The following is an 18,839-nucleotide window of genomic DNA, read 5'->3' on the forward strand; positions in this document are numbered from 1 at the left end:
CTTCGACCCGTGATTGGTGGATTGGCGATTGGAGTTGCTACGCAACCCGCCGACCGCGAGTTTCGTCACGGTCGACGACGCATGGACCTGGGGTCTGTGGGGAAACGGGGCCTTAACCCCACCCTTAGTACGTCGACAGACCCGGGATCCGCAACAATATTTAAAATAAGTATAAGTGTTAAGATATACATAATAATTAATAATAAAAAAAGGGAATGGGGGGTTTAACGGGCTACCGCCTGTTTGTTTTTTTAACTGGGATATAAATGATCGAACCAAGCAATATCCAAACCAAAGAGTGGAGAAAATCACAGCCTTGGTATTTAAATGGAAAGCAAAACAACAACACAACAACAACAGGCGTTTTAAGGCCATTTTCCCTGCTAGAAGCGGGGGTTAGCCTTGCGGTCCCCATGACAAAAATGGAAAGCATAACGAATGTAAAAAATATCAAACAAGTCTTATTGAAGAAATAACCAAAATAAAAGTAAATAAAACAAATAAGTGAATAAATTTAAGTACAAATATGTTAGAGGCTCCTCCCAGAGGAGTCAACATCCTTGAACGGACAAAATGTTTTGATGGTTGCCAAGAAATCAATGGGAAAATAATTTACCACAATCTTAAAATGATGTGGCTCAGGAGGTGCTCAAACAAGAACATTAAGAAAGGTCTATCATTTCATCTCTGCTCAACAAAGACATTTGTACCAAGAACCAAGTTCCAACATATTGTTTGTTAATATACTTGATGGTGATGAGTCTTGTAAGAAAATTAAATTATTCCCTAAAATAAAACAAACAAATATTCATTGGTCCACTTAGTGCGTATAATCAAATGCAGTCCCCTTCCCAATTTTCCCTTCCACCACAAGTAGTAGGGGAATGGGGTGTCTTGAATGCGCCAACTAATAGCAAATACAGTGAGTGAAAGTGAGTGTCAGCGAATGTCTGTTGAACATCTTGACATCTTGAGGATGGGAAGGAATTGGAGGATAAAATCTGGTTGAAAATCCAGTGAGTCAACAATTAACCTTAATTTTCTCCATTGACTTAAATGTTAAATTTTAGTGTGCTTCAGAACCTATGAGTAGTAGTTAGGTCTCTTGAGGATTTAATATTTGTAAATAGATTGTCCCAAAAGAGGGTGAAATCTGTTTGAAAATCCAGTGAGTCAATAAGTTTTTCCCTTTTACCCCATTGACTTCAATGTTAAATTTTAGAGTGCTTCAGAACACCCATTTTCGTACTACTGATGTGGTTATAAAGGGTATTTTTGATGTATTGATCAATCAATTAATTGGATTATTTTAATTTTCCGATTAATTACGTAATCAATTTATTTTCAAAAAGTTACAGATTCAGATGAATCAGTGGTGGTTTAGGTACGCTATTAGCCAATTGATTAAAAAATTAATTATTTTACGATTATTGTTTACTTATTTTAATTGCACAATTAATCAATCAATTATTGTATACCATTCACTATTTATTGTATATCCAATTCCGTCACTATGTGATGCACGATCCCATTGCCGGGCGCTGAAGGCGCCCAGGCAATGTCACGTGCTGGAGGACATTATTTATTAATTTGGCATAGGGGCGGTGTACTTTGAATGTATCTCCACTTGTAATCAAGAAAAGCTCAATATAAATGAATAGAAAACAATCAAATCTATATCGGTATTGTTTTAAAATCTTCTGGGGATGGGGATTAAACTGTTAACAATCACTATCCTACTGCCCACCTGACGAAAACTAGAGAAAGGGTCAACACCTGCCGCCGTGAAGTGCGCACCATCACCCAATCTCTCTCGTCTACAGGAGGACGACTGCATAAATACAACGATCGGGTGGGAAAGGAAGGGGGAAGGTTTAGAGTAGGGGAGTGCACATCACTAAAACAATGTGCATCACTAAAACAAAACAAACAGAAACACCAAGCAACAATGTGCTGTAGCTGCCACGTGGCTTTAAATATGGAAAGTTCCTACTCCAGAAGAAAGCCGGGACAATGTAAATAAAGACTTCATGAACCAATTACAAATTTAATAAAGCGATGGTTATGTTGATATTCAATATGGTTAGGCACAAAGTTCAGTGAAGCGCACAGCAAGAAGCCTGCCTGCATCAAATAGGAGACGTACATTTGTGTGGACCGTGGGCATAGCGAGTGGGGCACCAGGAGCTTGACAGAAGTCCGGGCGGCTCCCTGGGCTGGTGCCTATAGCCATTGCTTCTCCTCGACTACCAAACAAATCCATCACTTCTCCATGACTGTGCAACAAATTTTGAGGCTCCTGCATGAATACATTCTTTTTTTGAACGGCCTGTTTGGAGGATTGGCAATTATTACAGAGGTAAAAATAGGAGTAATCACATGAATTATTGCTCTTGATGGCAGTGAACAAATACAACATACACAATGTCAACTAAATAAATATACATATTGCACCTCATAAGATGGGACGCAGGTCAAACGGTCAGCCACTGGCTTTGCCGTTGTTAGTTCCTGCATGAGTTGGCCACGCTGGTGCCAAGTGTGACCAGCCGGCCCTCCAGGAAAGCCAAAGGCGGAGTCCCAGGTGTTAGTTGTGGAGTCACCAAGTTGAGATAACAGACCACCCAAGGGACTTCCTCCAAAATGGGCTGGAGACACAGGCATCTGTGACGATGCTTGTGGGGACTTGGTTAGACCAGCTAGAATCTGTGACGCGAGCCAGGCTTGGTTGTCAGACATCTGTGGAAAGAATAGCATCAGAGGCTCCTGGATTTCATCCACAAATCAAAAACTTGGCAACAGCATACAAGACTAAGAAGAAGAAATCCTCACAGCATTGAAATCAATAACAGACATGAAGCCGCCAAGGTAAATACCCCAAATCAAATAATGCTTCTGCAAATATTGACAGGAGTTTAACGAGCTTTCCATCATTTATCCGGGATCTGATTAACTGGGACTTCTTGTGAGCTGAGAGAAAATGGAGGGGGGGGGGGGGGGGAGGGGAGGAAGGGAAAAGGGTGGCGGGTTTATGGCTTCACTTTAAGGAAACGTACAGATACAGATTACAGAAGGAACAATATTAAGATTTAATGTGGGGGAACGGTGGGGAAGCTTGTGGACACATTACGGTAGGGAAAGGCAGAGCCTCCGCTGGGTATCGTTACATGCTCCTCCCTAAACCCCGGTCACGGTGTACCTCCGAGCCCCGAGAGGAGTCACGGCAGAAAGATGTGTTATTCTGTGTGTCAAAGATCAATGGTGAAACCACACCAAATGTTACCAACAAACAAGTATTGTATTAAGGTCACACAAGAATAACAGTACAATAACAATATTAATCAATTGTACAACCAATATATCATTCCTATGATGGTACCTATGATGGTACACATTATTCTGTGTGTCAAAGATCAATGGTGAAACCACACCAATTGTCACCAACAAACAAGTATTGCATTAAGGTCACACAAGAATAACAGTACAATAACAATATTAATCAATTGTACAACCAATATATCATTCCTATGATGGTACCATCAGTTTCGTACAATGTAACTCACTGTGCTCCAAGTGAGCGAAAATAACATTCCCAATGTCTCTATCCCAGCATCAAGCCAAAATCTATGTTGAAGCGATCGTCAGAACGATGTTGTATCGAGACCAGAATCCCGCTCGGTTGACAGTCACACTGCCAAAGATAGGCAAAAGTGTCCTCAATACGCGGCTGGGAAATCACACCTTCGGGTATGTACGTTCAACGGCTCCCAATCGGCGAACCGCAAATTCACACTCAAAATCCACGTTACACACACACCAGGTTAACGTCTGGATGCGGTGTAATGGTTGAAGCGAGGTGAAAAACCTGGAGCGATGTGAAATCAGGCGCGAGGTAAAATGGCCAACAGTCCGTTCTCGAGACGTAACGGCACTCCAATGATTCTCTTCGGAATCAACCGCAAAACCTGACACGCAGGTTTATCTGTCACAGCGATAACAACTCTATCACAGGAATCCCTTTCCCAGGAAACCCCAAAGTTCACTCGTGACCCCCGTTCGCCAGCGTTTGTTCAAAACCTCAACGCAGCTCGGCTCCTTGTCCACCTCACTCGCTCCACCTCTTCTTCCTCTTTTTCTTCCTCTTCGTCGCCCGGTTCCCGATCCGGTTTCCGGTTTCTTTTAAAACACTAACTTACTTTTAAAACACTAAACACTAACTTTTTTTACCTTTTGAAAACAGATCTCTAATTCACTTAAACAATAACAATAATAGTACATGCAACCAAAAATGCTTACAGTGGATGAGAACCACAACAACGGAAGTGACGAATCCGTAACACTTCCCCCCCTCAAGAAAGAAAGTTTGAACATAGTGAAAACTTTATTTGCATGCAAAAACTCTTAACAAACAAAAGTAAAACTCACCCCCAAATGATCAATTCATGTGAACAACAATAATTAATATTCCCCAAAATAAAGCAACAAAACTTCCAAACAACCTACAGGAATTTCCAAAGTTAGTTCACTCTGGATAAAGCATCAGCAACGACATTGTCCCTGCCCTTTACATGCTCAATTTCCAAGTTGAACTCCTGCAAAGCCAAACACCACCTCATCAACCTCTGATTTTTATTTTTCATTTTTTGAATGAAGGTTAAGGGGTTGTGATCAGTGAAGACTTTTATAGGAAAGGTAGTAGTTCCTAGATACACCTCATAATGCTGACGTCTGGATGCGGTGCGGAAAAGACAAGCGCTAGCAGGAGAGCAAGGGTCTCTTTTTCCACGGTGGCATAATTTGCCTGGTGTTTGTTAAACTTTTTGGAATAGTAGCACACCGGGTGATCCACTCCATCCTCATCTTCCTGTAATAGAACTGCCCCAGCCCCCACATCACTTGCATCAATGGCCAACTTGAATGGTTCTTGAAAATCCGGGGCTGCTCGGACAGGAGAGCTCATTAATATTGCTTTGACGTGGGCAAAGGCAGCCTGACATTTGTCATCCCAAACAAACTTGGTCTCTTTCCTCAGCAAATTTGTTAAAGGGGCTACCACATCAGAAAAATTCCTGCAGAACCGCCGGTACCAACCAGCCATACCCAAGAATCTCATAAGCTCCTTCTTTCCTTTTGGAACTTGGAAGCGATCAATGGCTTCTATCTTGGCTGTCACCGGTTGCACCTGACCCTGACCTACTACATGGCCTAGGAAAACCACCTGTGCTTTTACAAACTCACTCTTAGATAAGTTGATGGTCAACCCTGCCTCGGTCAATTTCTTGAAAAATGCATGAATTTGTTTAATATGATCTTCCATGGTCATGGTGTGTATGATGAATCATCCAGATAAGCCTCCACCCCCTCAAGGTCTGCAATGAGCTTATTAATCAGCCGTTGAAATGTAGCAGGCCCGTTTTTCAATCCAAAGGGAAGAAACTTGTACTGATACAACCCATTTGGTGTGACGAAAGCCGAGATTTCCTTGGCTCTATCAGTAAGAGAAATCTGCCAATACCCTTTCAGCAAGTCAAATATAGTTACAAATTTAGCTGGGCCTATTCTATCAATACAGTCATCAATCCTCGGGATGGGATATGAGTCGGTCTTGGTCACTGCATTAACCCGTTTTAAATCCATACAACAGCGAAAACTGCCATCGGGTTTTGGAACCAACACACATGGTGAGCTCCATTCACTGCTGCTTGGTTCGATGATGTCATTCTCCAACATATACTGAACCTCCTTCCGAAGATACTCCATCTTCACAGGGTTCATCCGATAGGGGTGTTGCTTCACAGGAGTGGCTTCCCCCACCTCAATATCATGATATACCAAGTGAGTATGACCAGGTACATCTATGAACAAATGTGCAAGTTCAAAAATTAGGCTGGATAGTTGTCCTTGTTGTTCCCTCGTCACATGACCTAATTTCTCATCTAAATGACAACACTTCCGTGTTCGTCAATCTGGGACAAGCCTGGTCATCAAAGTTATCAAACTTCACACCGGCCTCAACCTCTGGATTCTCTTGCACTCCGACTACAGGTGAGACAGGAACCATTTTGTCCACAGGCTTCCTCTCATAATATTTCTTCAGTCGGTTGACATGACACAGCTGCCGCTTTTTCCGTCGGTCGGGAGTTGTCACCACGTAATCTGTTTCATTAACCCTCCTTTCGATTGCATAGGGACCAAAATATCGAGCCTGTAGTGGCTGACCTGGAACAGGAAGCCTAACACTCGGTCCTCAGGACTGAAATTTCATATCTGAGATTTATTGTCATGTCTCACTTTCATTTTATCCTGTGTCACTTTCAAGTTTCTTCTCGCAACTTCACAAGCCTTTGCCAATCTGTGCCTAACCACTGACACATACTCTACCACTGTTGACTGTGACTCCTCCTGTAGCCACTGTTCTTTCACTAATTTCAATGGTCCTTGAACTGCGTGTCCAAACACAAGTTCAAAAGGACTGAATCCCAATGACTCCTGAACAGATTCCCTCGTAGCAAACAACAATAAGGGTATTCCTTCATCCCAATCCTTGTCACATTCAAAACAATACGTTTTGATCATATTCTTCAATGTCTGGTAAAACCTTTCCAAGGCCCCTTGGCTCTTGGGATGGTAAGTACTTGATCTTACTTGCTCCACTCCCAACTGGTGTACCACTTGCTGAAAAAGTGTTGACATGAAATTGGAACCCTGATCAGACTGGATGACCTTAGGTAGGCCAACCAAAGTGAAAAATTTAATCAAGGCCTTCGCAATAACTGCCGCAGTAATTTTTCTAAGAGGCACTGCCTCTGGGAACCTTGTGGAAGCGCACATGATGGTCAGCAAATACTGATGTCCAGCCTTCGTTTTAGGTAAAGGGCCTACGCAGTCAATAAGGACATGGCTGAATGGCTCTTCAAAAGCTGGAATTGGTTTTAAAGGTGTGGATGGGACTTTCTGATTAGGTTTTCCCACCAACTGGCAAGAGTGGCAAGATTTACAGAACTCCGCCACATCACGTCGCAATCCTGGCCAGAAAAAATGTACCAATATTCTGTCACATGTCTTGTTCACTCCAAGTTGCCCGGCCAAAGGTGTCTCATGCACCAAACTCAATGTCTCCTTCCGGTACGGCAGTGGCACCACAATTTGGTAATGAACTTTCCACTCATCGTTTGCTGGCACCTCCGGTGGTCTCCATTTTCTCATGAGTATTTCCCCTTTCATGAAGTAACCAACAGGTATCTTCATAGCCTCTTCCTCTGTAACGGCTTTATCAATCAAACTCCGGAGCTCCGAATCTCCGTGTTGTTCTTCAACAAGTCTCTTTCGGACCAGCACCGTTTGTTCAACCTCGTTCCCAGATGTCTCCGACGGACACACCATTTCCTCTTTTGAATTTTCCTCCAATACCTCTAAGGAACCCAAATCCACATCGCCTTCCTTCTCCTTCTCGAGCGCTTCCTACCCACAGCACGAGTCACTGCACAGGATGGAAAGATACCAGGAATCTCCTGCTCTAACTGTGCGGTGTTATTTTCCATACTAGGCTTTTCAACCAACATCGGATTACCAGAAACTCGACCACCGGCCAAATCATTCCCGATAATAAAAGAGATGCCCTCTACAGGAAGAGTGGCTTGTAAACCTACGGTGACCGGTCCTGACACCAAATCAGACTCTAAATGGATGACATGAAGAGGAGCTTTAACATAGCCACCAACCCCCTGTAAAAGAACACTAACACCAGTTGCCGTCTTTTCTGACAATGGCAAAATGCCCTCAAGCATCAAAGATTGATGTGCTCCTGTGTCCCTCAATACCCTAACAGGTCTCTGGTTCGTTAAGTCTCCATCCAGTGACACAAACCCCTCTGAAATAAAAGGTTTGTAACCCTCTTGAACAAGGTCGTTCTGTGATGCCGTAACTTTGGCATGGGAACCTTCACAAGGCACTGTCCTCCAAGGACGATTTCTCGCATTGGCCAATGCATTCGGAGTTGCATTAGTTTGACTCCGCTCCTGATTTTTCCTTTTCAGGGCGTAACATTGGGACATCAAATGCCCAGGTTTCTTGCAAAAAGTGCAAGTAGGCCCGGAGGAAAAACTCGTGGTCTGCCTAGGGCCCGCTGGAAGATAAGTCTGTCTTGGAACTGTAGTCTTCTCATCCCTAAAAGTCACGGTATCAGATTTGTCCCCATAGTCCTCTCTAGGCCGCCTCCATGAAAATCTGTTCTCCGAACCTGATTTACCATAACTCCCCTGGCTAACTCTAGATGGGAAGTTAGGTTTGTGGAACCCCATCCTGTGTGTCAAGGCATAGTCATCTGCTACGGTTGCTGCCTCATACAACTCTGGTACTTTCTTTTCATCCAGATGTACTTTAATGTCCACATGGACACACTGTTTGAATTCCTCCACCAAGATAAATTGTCGTAACAGGTTGAAGTCTTTCCCAATCTCCTTCGAGTTACACCACCTATCAAACATGGTTTTCTTCATTCTGGCAAACTCCACATGGGTCTCACTCTCCCTCTTCCTGGCATTCCTGAATTTTTGCCAGTAAGCTTCAGGGACCAATTCATAGGCTTTGAGAATGGTTTTCTTCACTATCTCATAATCTGCACATTGGTCAATCGGTAAAGCCGAATAGATATCTTGAGCTTTACCCACCAGAACACTTTGCACTAACATAGTCCAGGACCCCTGTTTACCCACCTTTACCCACCAGAACAGGCCATTTTGTCATTTGAGCCACCTTCTCAAAATGTAAAAAAAACTTGGCTACCTCCTTTTCATTGAAGGGTGGAACCAGCCTCACATGCCTACCAACATCCCAAGAGTTCTCACTAGTTGTCGAACTAGCCGGCATGGATACTACTTCTCTCCGTTCTCCCATTAATTCCAGCTCCTTGAGTTTAAGTTCCTTCGGATAGTCCCATGTCCCATTCCTTTAACTCCCTTTCGGCTCTCCTTTCCTCTGCTCTTCTTTATTCGGCTTCCTTTTCAGCTCTCTTATCCTCTGCTCTTCTTTCCTCGAGTTCTCGTTCCTGTTCTGCTCTTTCCTTTGCTCTTCTTTCCTCGGCTTTCCATTCCAACTCTTTTAACCTTTCCTGGCTCTGCAGTTGCATCTCCATTTTCCGGAGCTCCACATTTCCTTTTTCCTCGGGTAACCAATCCAAGGCGACCTCTTCCCATGTTCCTTGTCCCACGAGAGACTCCACCACCAATGTCTGAATCTCTGCTTTCTCCATACTAACTCGGACCTCCAAGTTAAAATATTTGGCCAATATCATGAGTTCCGATCTTTTTAACGCCTGGAACTGTGCCTCATTAGGGGACGCCGCAAACTTTTCTGCGTCAAACACCATGGTGACTATCAGTTAGCACCTGTTAATCTTCACACAAAAAATATTCAATTTTTTGAAAAATTTGGGAATGTTAGAAAATTCCAAATTTGGGAATTTTGGGAATGTTAGGGAATTCTATCCCGGACGAGGCCCCCAATTTCTGTTACGTGCTCCTCCCCAAACCCCGGTCACGGTGTACCTCCGAGCCCTGAGAGGAGTCACGGCAGAAAGATGCGTTATTCTGTGTGTCAAAGATCAATGGTGAAACCACACAAATTGTTACCAACAAACAAGTATTGTATTAAGGTCACACAAGAATAACAGCAATAACAATATTAATCAATTGTACAACCAATATATCATTCCTATGATGGTACCATCAGTTTCGTACAATGTAACTCACTGTGCTCCAAGTGAGCGAAAAGAACATTCCCAATGTCTCTATCCCGGCATCAAGCCAAAGTCGATGTTGAAGCGATCGTCAAAACGATGTTGTATCGAGACCAGAATCCCGCTCGGTTGACAGTCACACTGACAAAGATAGGCAAAAGTGTCCTCAAGAGGCGGCTGGGAAATCACACCTTCGGGTATGGACGTTCAACGGCTCCCAATCGGCGAACCGCAAATTCACACTCAAAATCCACGTTACAAACACACACCAGGGTAACGTCTGGATGCGGTGTAATGGTTGAAGCGAGGTGAAAAACCTGGAGCGATGTGAAATCAGGCGCGAGGTAAAATGGCCAACAGTCCGTTCTCGAGACGTAACGGCACTCTAATGACTCTCTTCGGAATCAACCGCAAAACCTGACACGCAGGTTTATCTGTCACAGCGATAACAACTCTGTCGCAGGAATCCCTTTCCCAGGAAACCCCAAAGTTCACTCGTGACCCCCGTTCGCCAGCGTTTGTTCAAAACCTCAACGCAGCTCGGCTCCTTGACCACCTCACTCGCTCCGCCTCTTCTTCGTCTTTTTCTTTCTCTTTGTCGTCCGGTTCCCGATCCGGTTTCCGGTCTCTTTTAAAACACTACCTTTTTTACCTTTTGAAAACAGTAATCTCTAATTCACTTAAACGATAACAATAATAGTACATGCAACCAAAAATGTTTACAGTGGATGAGAACCACAACAACGGAAGTGACGAATCCGTAACAGTATGTGGGTGGCCCCCAGCAAATCCCAAGTGGGGTCCCCCTGCAAACCTAACGTGGCGGCCCTTTCTATTGGAGGGCTAATAATATGGTGACAGATCTTCAGGCAAAGAATCGATTCATACCTCGGTTCCAGAGGGGGTCAGCAAAGTATTAGCATGACCAGTTCTGTCTGTCTCTGCATGTATTTGACTTTCCACACTATCATGGGTAATGTATGGTCATATCTCGGCTATGCCTGTACCGATTGTAACAAAAACTTGATAGGATAGTAGTATGGGTCAACCAGTGTGTGATATATGGCCAACAATGAACCAAATCAAATGTCAAGGTCATCAAAGGGTGAAAATCACATTTATAACAATAACTCTGGAATGAATCATCAGAGAAAGAAGTGGGTTTTTGCATTAAAGCACATCAATCAAATCTATGAATTAAGGCACATCAAATCAAATCTGACTGAGGAATCGACTGGCAGGTTCCATTGGGAATCAAAAATAAAAATTTGACCTTAAAAATCACAATGACCAAAAATGCAAATATTTTTTAAAAAAGATTCTATCTCAGAAACTGAGCTGAGATGATCTCAAAAATCCTTCAAAATTAGTTTGTGGAACCCTCTTAAAAACCACAATCAATCGCTAAAATAAAATGACGAGAGGAGAAATTCCGACCGGGAAGATGACGTCGTTTTCCGAATTTCATGATGGAAAGAGCAAATGCAGATCTGATTTCTGAATATATCTACACGCACATAGCTCTGTTCTCAATATGCATGGTGGAATTGGTCTATTATGGATACTAGCAACGGTACCTGCCCTACAGGCGAGGCTTCAATTGGGAGGCCCAAATGAAAAGGTAAAATATCAGAAATTGAAGGCTTTTTTTATTTTAAACGATTCATATAAACATCCATTAAATCATATCACACGCAAATCATCAAAATCTAAACAGTATCTCACTATAATTCACCAAATGTCCCACATTCCACACATCCACACAATCACGTGTATGGATGTTACATGTGTGTGCCGTGCACGTGCCGTGTGTGTGGATGCTAAGCACGGGTGGGAGGCCAGAAACAAACAGGCAATACAGATACGGCGAATGCTAAAGCATGAAACCAAGAAATTCCACATTCCTGTAGCACCTTCAGTCGCATGTCAGACATGGACAGCAAGTTCGTGAAGGACTTCCATGAAAAACGTACCCGTTCGCAAACAAACGGGTAACGTTCACGTATAGAAACATCGATAGTGGGACCGTGGCGAAACTGCATATGGCGATCCGCGAAGTTCACGTTCAGAAAGTAGAAACCATCATAGCATGTCATCATTCACTTGAACTCGATATCTCTTTTTTCATTCCAAACAACATAACTCCAATTAATCACAAAATAAACTTTTAACAACATTGTTAATGTTTCCTTCATTGTAAAAACTACCAAAATGAACAGTTAAAAAGATTTTGAGCCGATAGGAGTTATGACCTTGGCAAGATCGATGGAGACAGCGATCTGTTAGCGTATTCACCACCCAAATAGCTCTGTGGAATTCTCTCATGTAGAGATTAAATGTCTTTGAACTTTTCCCGAGGTCATTATTTACTTTTAATGGTTTATATACGAATGATGTTTAATGATGTTTATATTGGTTTTGGGTCGTCCTTTCCGCATATCTCGTGGGATTGTAAGTTGGATAGACAGCCGTGACATGATGGCGGCGAGGGGGGTGGAATTCTCTCAAGCAGGGATTCAGCGCCCACAACGGTACCCGCCGCCCTGCGGGCGGGGCTTCAATTGGGAGGCCCAAATGAAAAGGTAAAATAGCAGAAATTGAAGGCTTTTTTTATTTTAAACGATTCATATAAACATCCGTTAAATCATATCACACACAAATCATCAAAATCTAAACAGTATCTTACTATAATTCACCAAATGTCCCACAGTGATCGATACATATTGATCGTGATGATCGTGATCGTGAATCGTGATCGATAATCGTGTTCACAATCGCTATGTCGTATGTACTCCCGATACGTGTTTCCTTCAGTTGAAATGGGTTAGAATTCTCCCAAGCAGGGATTCAACCCGTGTCCTTTTAAAAGGTCTTTGGTCACTAAAAGGTCACCGAGTCCGATCGAGTCCGTGCAGCGATCGGTGCAGCCGTTTGTGCGGCACCCGGGAAAACAACATCGTCACAATGAGAACAATGAACATTATGTGAACGAGAATGTTATGCGTGAGTCCAAACCTGAGAATGCTGGAGACTAAAGCTGAAATTGGGGAAACTAAATAGCCTATTTTACTCCTGGAGATCCCAGGATTATCCACCCAAAATATCTTTGGGATCGGTTCAGCAGTTTTTACGGTACCTTCGAACAGACAGACAGACAGACATTCGGTGAATTATAGTGAGATACGCTTGTAAATTCTTCAGATATTCAGAGGGGATGCGGCGAAGAGCATCAAACATGTATGAGTCATGGAATCAAAATATAATGTCTCACACACACACAACAATCATTGATACTTTACAATTTCACCCTTCTACTTTTCCTGGATGCAAAGTCATCAATAATGTCATCGTACTTCATTCTTCGTCCTAAGTCCTTCTCGATTGAGATGATGGCCAGGTGTGACAGTCTGTCCTGTGACATTGTAGAGCGCAAGTAGCTCTTTATGAGCTTCAGCTTTGAGAAAGAGCATTCTGCAGATGCAACAGTTACCGGCATCGTCAGTAAAACCCTCAGAACCACGTGTACATTTGGATAAGTGTCCATGAAGGAGTTTTTAGTTGTTTCGCTCAGTGTTTCAAGTGGAGAACATCTTTCTGGCACTGAGTTGCGCAGAAGCTTGAGTTCTTCCAGGAGCTTGATGTGTTCCAAATTGCTTGAATTTGAATCAGTTAGCAGGATATGTAGGTCATTACAGCTTTTTCTAAGATCATTGTCACTTAAAGCTTTTGTGGCTGTATGTTAAATAAAAAGTTGAATGGCTGGAAGATGCAGCGCACCTGCTCAAATCTACTGTCCAGTGCAGTCAGACAAACATCAATAACCCTGTATAAAAATTCAACTTTGAACTTTGTCTGTGGGTCTGAAACTGGTTCATCTGCAGACTCGTAACGTTTATTGCTAACCTTGCGAGTGTCACAAAACGTTGTTTCTGCCTCCACTGACAGTGCAAAACACGAAGCAGTATCCATGGTCTGATCAAATCCAGAATCACGATAGTTCACCAAGTGAGCATGACATGCCTGGATAAGGTCTAATGCAACATCCAACTGCATGTCCTTTGACTGCAATACGTTGCTGACTCTGGACAAGTATATCGTACCAGATGATCAGATATAAGAGAAATCTGAAAGTCCCCACTTCCTTAACTAGGCCCATTGCCTCGCTGTAACATTTAGCATCCTTTCCTTTTGCAGTGTCAGCCAAACTCATTAGAGCAGCCATTACATTGTGCAGCTGATAGCACACGACCTGCACAGCCTCAGTTTTACATTCTCATCGTGTTTCAGAAAGTGATTTTACGGAAATGGAGGTGTGTTCCCTTGGAATGTCCCATCTTTGTGTCGAAGCCCCAAAAACCATGTAGAGCCGAAATTCGGCATGAAGCCGAAAATTGACATAATAATAATAATAATAATAATAATAATAATAATAATAATAATAATAAAGGAGTCTTATATAGCCCCATCAAGCAGAGTAAACGACCCTCATGGCGTTTTACATTATCATGCGAATGCACACACACACCGCACACACATACACAAACATACACACACACACAGACACCTTCACTCTTGCCCTATTCCTCTCCCTCCCCATTCAAAACCCACAGATGTGTACTTCCCCTCCTCCTCCCCTCCCTTCCCCGCACATGTACACAGACATACTCTCGATCTCTGTCCAACCTCAAACCAAAGGGAAAACAGGACTTAGACTTTGAAAGACTTGTGAAACAGATAGGTTTTGAGGGAGGTTAGGCAGGAAGAGAGTCAACATGTCGAACAGAGAAAGGCAAGTCATTCCAGAGCAGAGGTGCAGCAAAGGAAAAGGATTTCTCGCCAAACGACTTGGTGCTGGTGCGCGCGGCTCTAAGGTCATAGAGTCGTCGCTTGAACGAAGCCGTCGCCGAGGTTCATAGAGAGTGAGCATAGAGAGACCCGTTCATAGAGAGACCCGTTCCACACAATGATTTATAACATAGTGTGCAAATTTTGTATTGCACACGAGCAGAGACAGGCAGCCAGTGTAAAGATTCAAGAAGCGGAGTAACATGGTCAGACTTCTTCGCCTTACAGACAAGACGAGCGGCAGAGTTTTGAACCTTTTGTAACTTATCCAAGAGAAACTCAGGGCAGCCAGCATACAAAGAATTACAATAGTCTAGCCTTGAGAGGACAAGGGCACAGACCAGAGTTAGAGCAGCTTGAGGAGTAAGAAAGTGGCGAATGGATGCGATCTTTCGCAGCTGAAAATATGCTGACTTGCAAGTTTGAAGTACTTGCTTGGAAAATATCATATGAAAATGTCATATGATACAACTGAGTACTGAGCAGCATCTGAAACCACAAGCTTGAGACTATGAGCACTGCAGGGGACATAAAATGCCAAAGGGTTCATCAGCAGAATCCGAGCCTGAACGCCAGAACGTTTCCCTTTCTTGTTGCTGCCGTAGTCGTATCCTTGGCTTCTGCAGTCAGACAAAGGCAGACCAAAGCCGCCCAATATTTCCAATAACTTCTCCGTTAGTTTCATAGCGGTCGTGTTTTTCACAACAAAAAATGAGAGGAAATGTTCGCATATTTCAGAAGCCACTCCACCTTGCACATGAACGAAGCGGATGATGACGAAAAGTTGCTCTTGGTGGCCGACATCTGGGGTCCAATCAAGCAACACCGAGTAGTACTTGTAAGTTGAAACACATGTAAGTATTTCACTTCTGATTTTGTTGGCTAATAATCCGGGGAGCTCATTCTGAATATCGGCACTCAGGTAGTTATCTCGTACTTCCCCGGTTCGAATATGCTCCTGCATGACTGGGTCAAATCAAGCCATCAACTCCAACGGCCCAATAAAATTACCATTGTTAGGCTCGTAAAGGCCTTTCGATGACCCAAGGAATGCCAGATTTCTCTCAGCTAAAAAATGAACAATCACAATCAAATGCTCAAGGACGTTTCTCCAATGTTTTTTCTCCAGGTCTATCAAACTCTGAAGCTTATCATCGAGAGTCTTTCTGGCTTTTAACCTTGCATCCAATTCCTTCCACTTCTGCATGCAAGCTGTGTGGTGTGGTGAGGTTTCATGTCGGGACAATGTTTTTGACAAATCTTTCCAGGCTGAAAGACCATCATAGGTGAGGTGCATGGTGACATTTCCAAAAAGCTTACAACAAAAGCGATGCACAGTGTAGGCTGCTATCTATATAATATTCTCCGGAGGTGATTCTGTCTGTGAGGATGTCCTTGGGTGTGGCCTCCTCCGTTGAGGGAGTAGCTCCACCCATTCTGGAAGGGGCTTCAAAAACAAATATCCACCATTTTGTTTACTCGCATAGCTTTGAGGCCGCTTTTGTTAGGCCCACGGTGTCTTGCTCTCTCTCACAGTTTTATTTCAACTCCAATTCGATATCTCATTTCATTTTTCACAGTCACTAACATGGTTTTAAACTGGGTTGAAAAAAAGAAAGAATAAAATTCGATGAAAGTTACCGTTTATAGAACGAAATGCATTTTCAAAGGCCAATAACATAAAGACAATCGAGACTCTATCGCGGCTTTATCTCGACTCTAATTCACCATTTGATTTCATTTTTATCGATGGTTTTAGACTCAGTTTCAGCAATAATTGAGAAAATTCACGCACACACGGGAAATTGATGAGACATTTTAGAAATTCGCTGCACGGTATATCATACACCGCCTACGGGAAAATGCAGACGGGAAAATGCAGACAGATATTTCTTCGTTCCAATTTCATTCATTATTATACGGAAGTAAAGGTAATCCTGTTTAAACACTCCATTCATTCCATCGATGTTTCATTTTTTTTCACATTAGTTTTCAAGGCTGAATCGTGTTCACATCCAGGATTAATAAACAAACTCCATTTCACGTGTGCATGGACATGTAATTCACATGTGCAAAATAAATAAATAAACAGACGGGAAATTGCCGAGAGATATTTTTTTCGTTCTTATTTTATAAGTTGTGTCCACATACACTTCAAATAAGTTTATTTGAAATCTTTCATTTAAAAAATGTCATTTTTTATGCTGTAACGAAAAGAGTAACGTTGGTTTTCGCGAGACAGAAAGGTGCAATGTAATGTTCTTATACACCACCCATAAGACCTTTTCCCAGGGACTTTTCCATTTGAGCTGTATTCTTCATGTAGTCGGAATGTTTCATTGTTTAGACGTAGTCACAATAAAAAGTTACAATTAGGTACTCTGCATGTGGGGAGAAGGGTGGAGCATCGTTTACGTGTCGCCACTCGCATTTGTAAATGAATAAAATTTGAATAATGAATTGATGAAATGAATGAATGAATACTCCAAAATGAATAAAATAATGAGGGAACAGAACGAGACATTTAATGAACGTTAACCCAGACTTGTACGGGATGCTGAGCAACAAAGACATTGGAAGGTAATGTGTGCTCAGTAAACATATGCAAGGGCAGCTGTAATGAATCCGGATGAAGTATCGGATAATATTATTGAAGATCATCATTGCGGTGCGAGTCGGGTGACGTCACCATGCGTGTACTGTTCTGCGAAACATTTCACTCATGAATGAACAGGACAAGGCGGCGGATTTACACTGTGTTGCTCCAAGAGAAAAATTCAATTATCTCTAATATTTGCCGTACCTCCTCAATTGGAACAACTGCCTGAGTAAGGGGGGGAGAAGAGACTGAGGGAGAGGGAGAGGAGACTGGGGGAGGGGGAGAGGAGACTGGGGGAGGTGGAGAGGAGACTGGGGGAGGTGGAGAGGCGACTGGGGGAGGGAGAGAGGAGACTGGGGGAGGGGGAAAGGAGACTGGGGGACGGGAGGAGGAGACTGGGCGAGGGGAGGAGGAGACTGGGGGGAGGATGAGAGTTGACTGGGGGCGGGTGAGAGACTGGGGGAGGGGGAGAGGACACTGGGGGAAGGGCACAGGAGACTGGGGGAGGGGGAGAGGAGTGAGGAGGCGTTCGAAAGGAGTGTGCGTGATGTGGGAGGGTTGGGGGTGGGGAGGGAGAGGATTTGACCTCTTGAAGTCCTATTTTAGATGAGATGTATTTACACATTTCAAACTTTATTTCCCATGTGCACGCACATGCATTCACATGTTCTCAGAAGTAAATAAATTGTGGAGATTACATTATTTGTGGATCTGATAAATCTCCAGTAACCATTTTGTAAAACTGAATGTGCAGCATCTCAATGAACATGTCCAAATGTCACACACGTCCATGCCCTTGGGATTCCCACGGGTGACCCCACGAGTAGAATATATTAGCCATGTGCAGTCGATTCGTTCACCATTTTTGAGCTTTCTATAATAATTTTCAGCTGAGAATCTCCTATTCGCATCGTTTTTTGGAAAATCATGCACTTTCACATGCTTTGGACCAAACTTGACAATGGTAGATAATGTCACCTGGTCCAGCACTTGAGGCCACTCTGAAGGGTCAGCAAATTTTTCAACAAAATCCACAGACCGCTCACCTCCAACTGATTATTTCTCTGCCTGTCCAGACATCTGCTCTTCCATTGAAAGTGTTGTGTCTACATCCATGCCCCCAGAATTCCGATGTTCCTCCTGGTGCTGGAGCTGCGACGTTAAGTCAAATGTGCTGTGTGTGCTGTGCTCTGGGTGATTTCATTGGAAATTTCTCAAGACAGCCTCTCAATTTCGTCTCTTCAACCTTCGACACCTCTTGCTTTTTTATTTTTGCTGCTCCAGACTCGTAATGCCTCGGACCTCGGTTTCTGTGCCCATCGCTGTTCATTATTGGCAGGATAGTTTATGTGAGCCTAATGCCGAGTGTGTTAATAAAGAAGATAACGCTGACTCAAGTCCTAAAGGTACTTCCGCAAGATGGAGGAAATGACTTAAAATCGAGGATAAAATTCAAAGTGAATTTCATTCGATTTACTTTTGAGGTCGTTGGAAAGCTATTCAACAAGTAATAAAAACATTTTAAACAAGTAAAGATACATTCAAAGTCAAAGGCTTGTGTTCCGGACATTTTGATCTTCTTGGTCCCAAGTTTACTGCAGACGGATGCAGCACGTGTTCTTCCTAGTCTTGTTCCGACTTTAATGGTGAACAGTTGGA

General features: G+C 43.1%; 1 protein-coding gene across 13 annotated transcripts in view; it reads right to left on the reverse strand.

The window, feature by feature from the left end:
* Nucleotides 1–18,839, reverse strand: part of SMG7 (SMG7 nonsense mediated mRNA decay factor) — a 396,971-nt gene that overhangs the window by 122,679 nt on the left and 255,453 nt on the right. For 11 of the 13 annotated variants that reach the window (XM_068109497.2, XM_068109496.2, XM_068109493.2 and 8 more), the window contains exons 18-20: nucleotides 2,455–2,739; nucleotides 2,147–2,329; nucleotides 1,748–1,831 (exon numbers count right to left, since the gene is read on the reverse strand). In XM_068109497.2, coding sequence (XP_067965598.2) covers nucleotides 1,748–1,831; nucleotides 2,147–2,329; nucleotides 2,455–2,739 — 552 coding nt within the window. The remainder of the gene's footprint in view (nucleotides 1–1,747; nucleotides 1,832–2,146; nucleotides 2,330–2,454; nucleotides 2,740–18,839) is intronic. The other 2 variants (XM_078774989.1, XM_068109494.2) reach the window with 1 other exon arrangement.

This window comes from Myxine glutinosa, chromosome 3 (genome assembly GCF_964187855.1).
Source record: "Myxine glutinosa chromosome 3, kmMyxGlut1.1, whole genome shotgun sequence".
NCBI lineage: Eukaryota > Metazoa > Chordata > Myxini > Myxiniformes > Myxinidae > Myxine > Myxine glutinosa.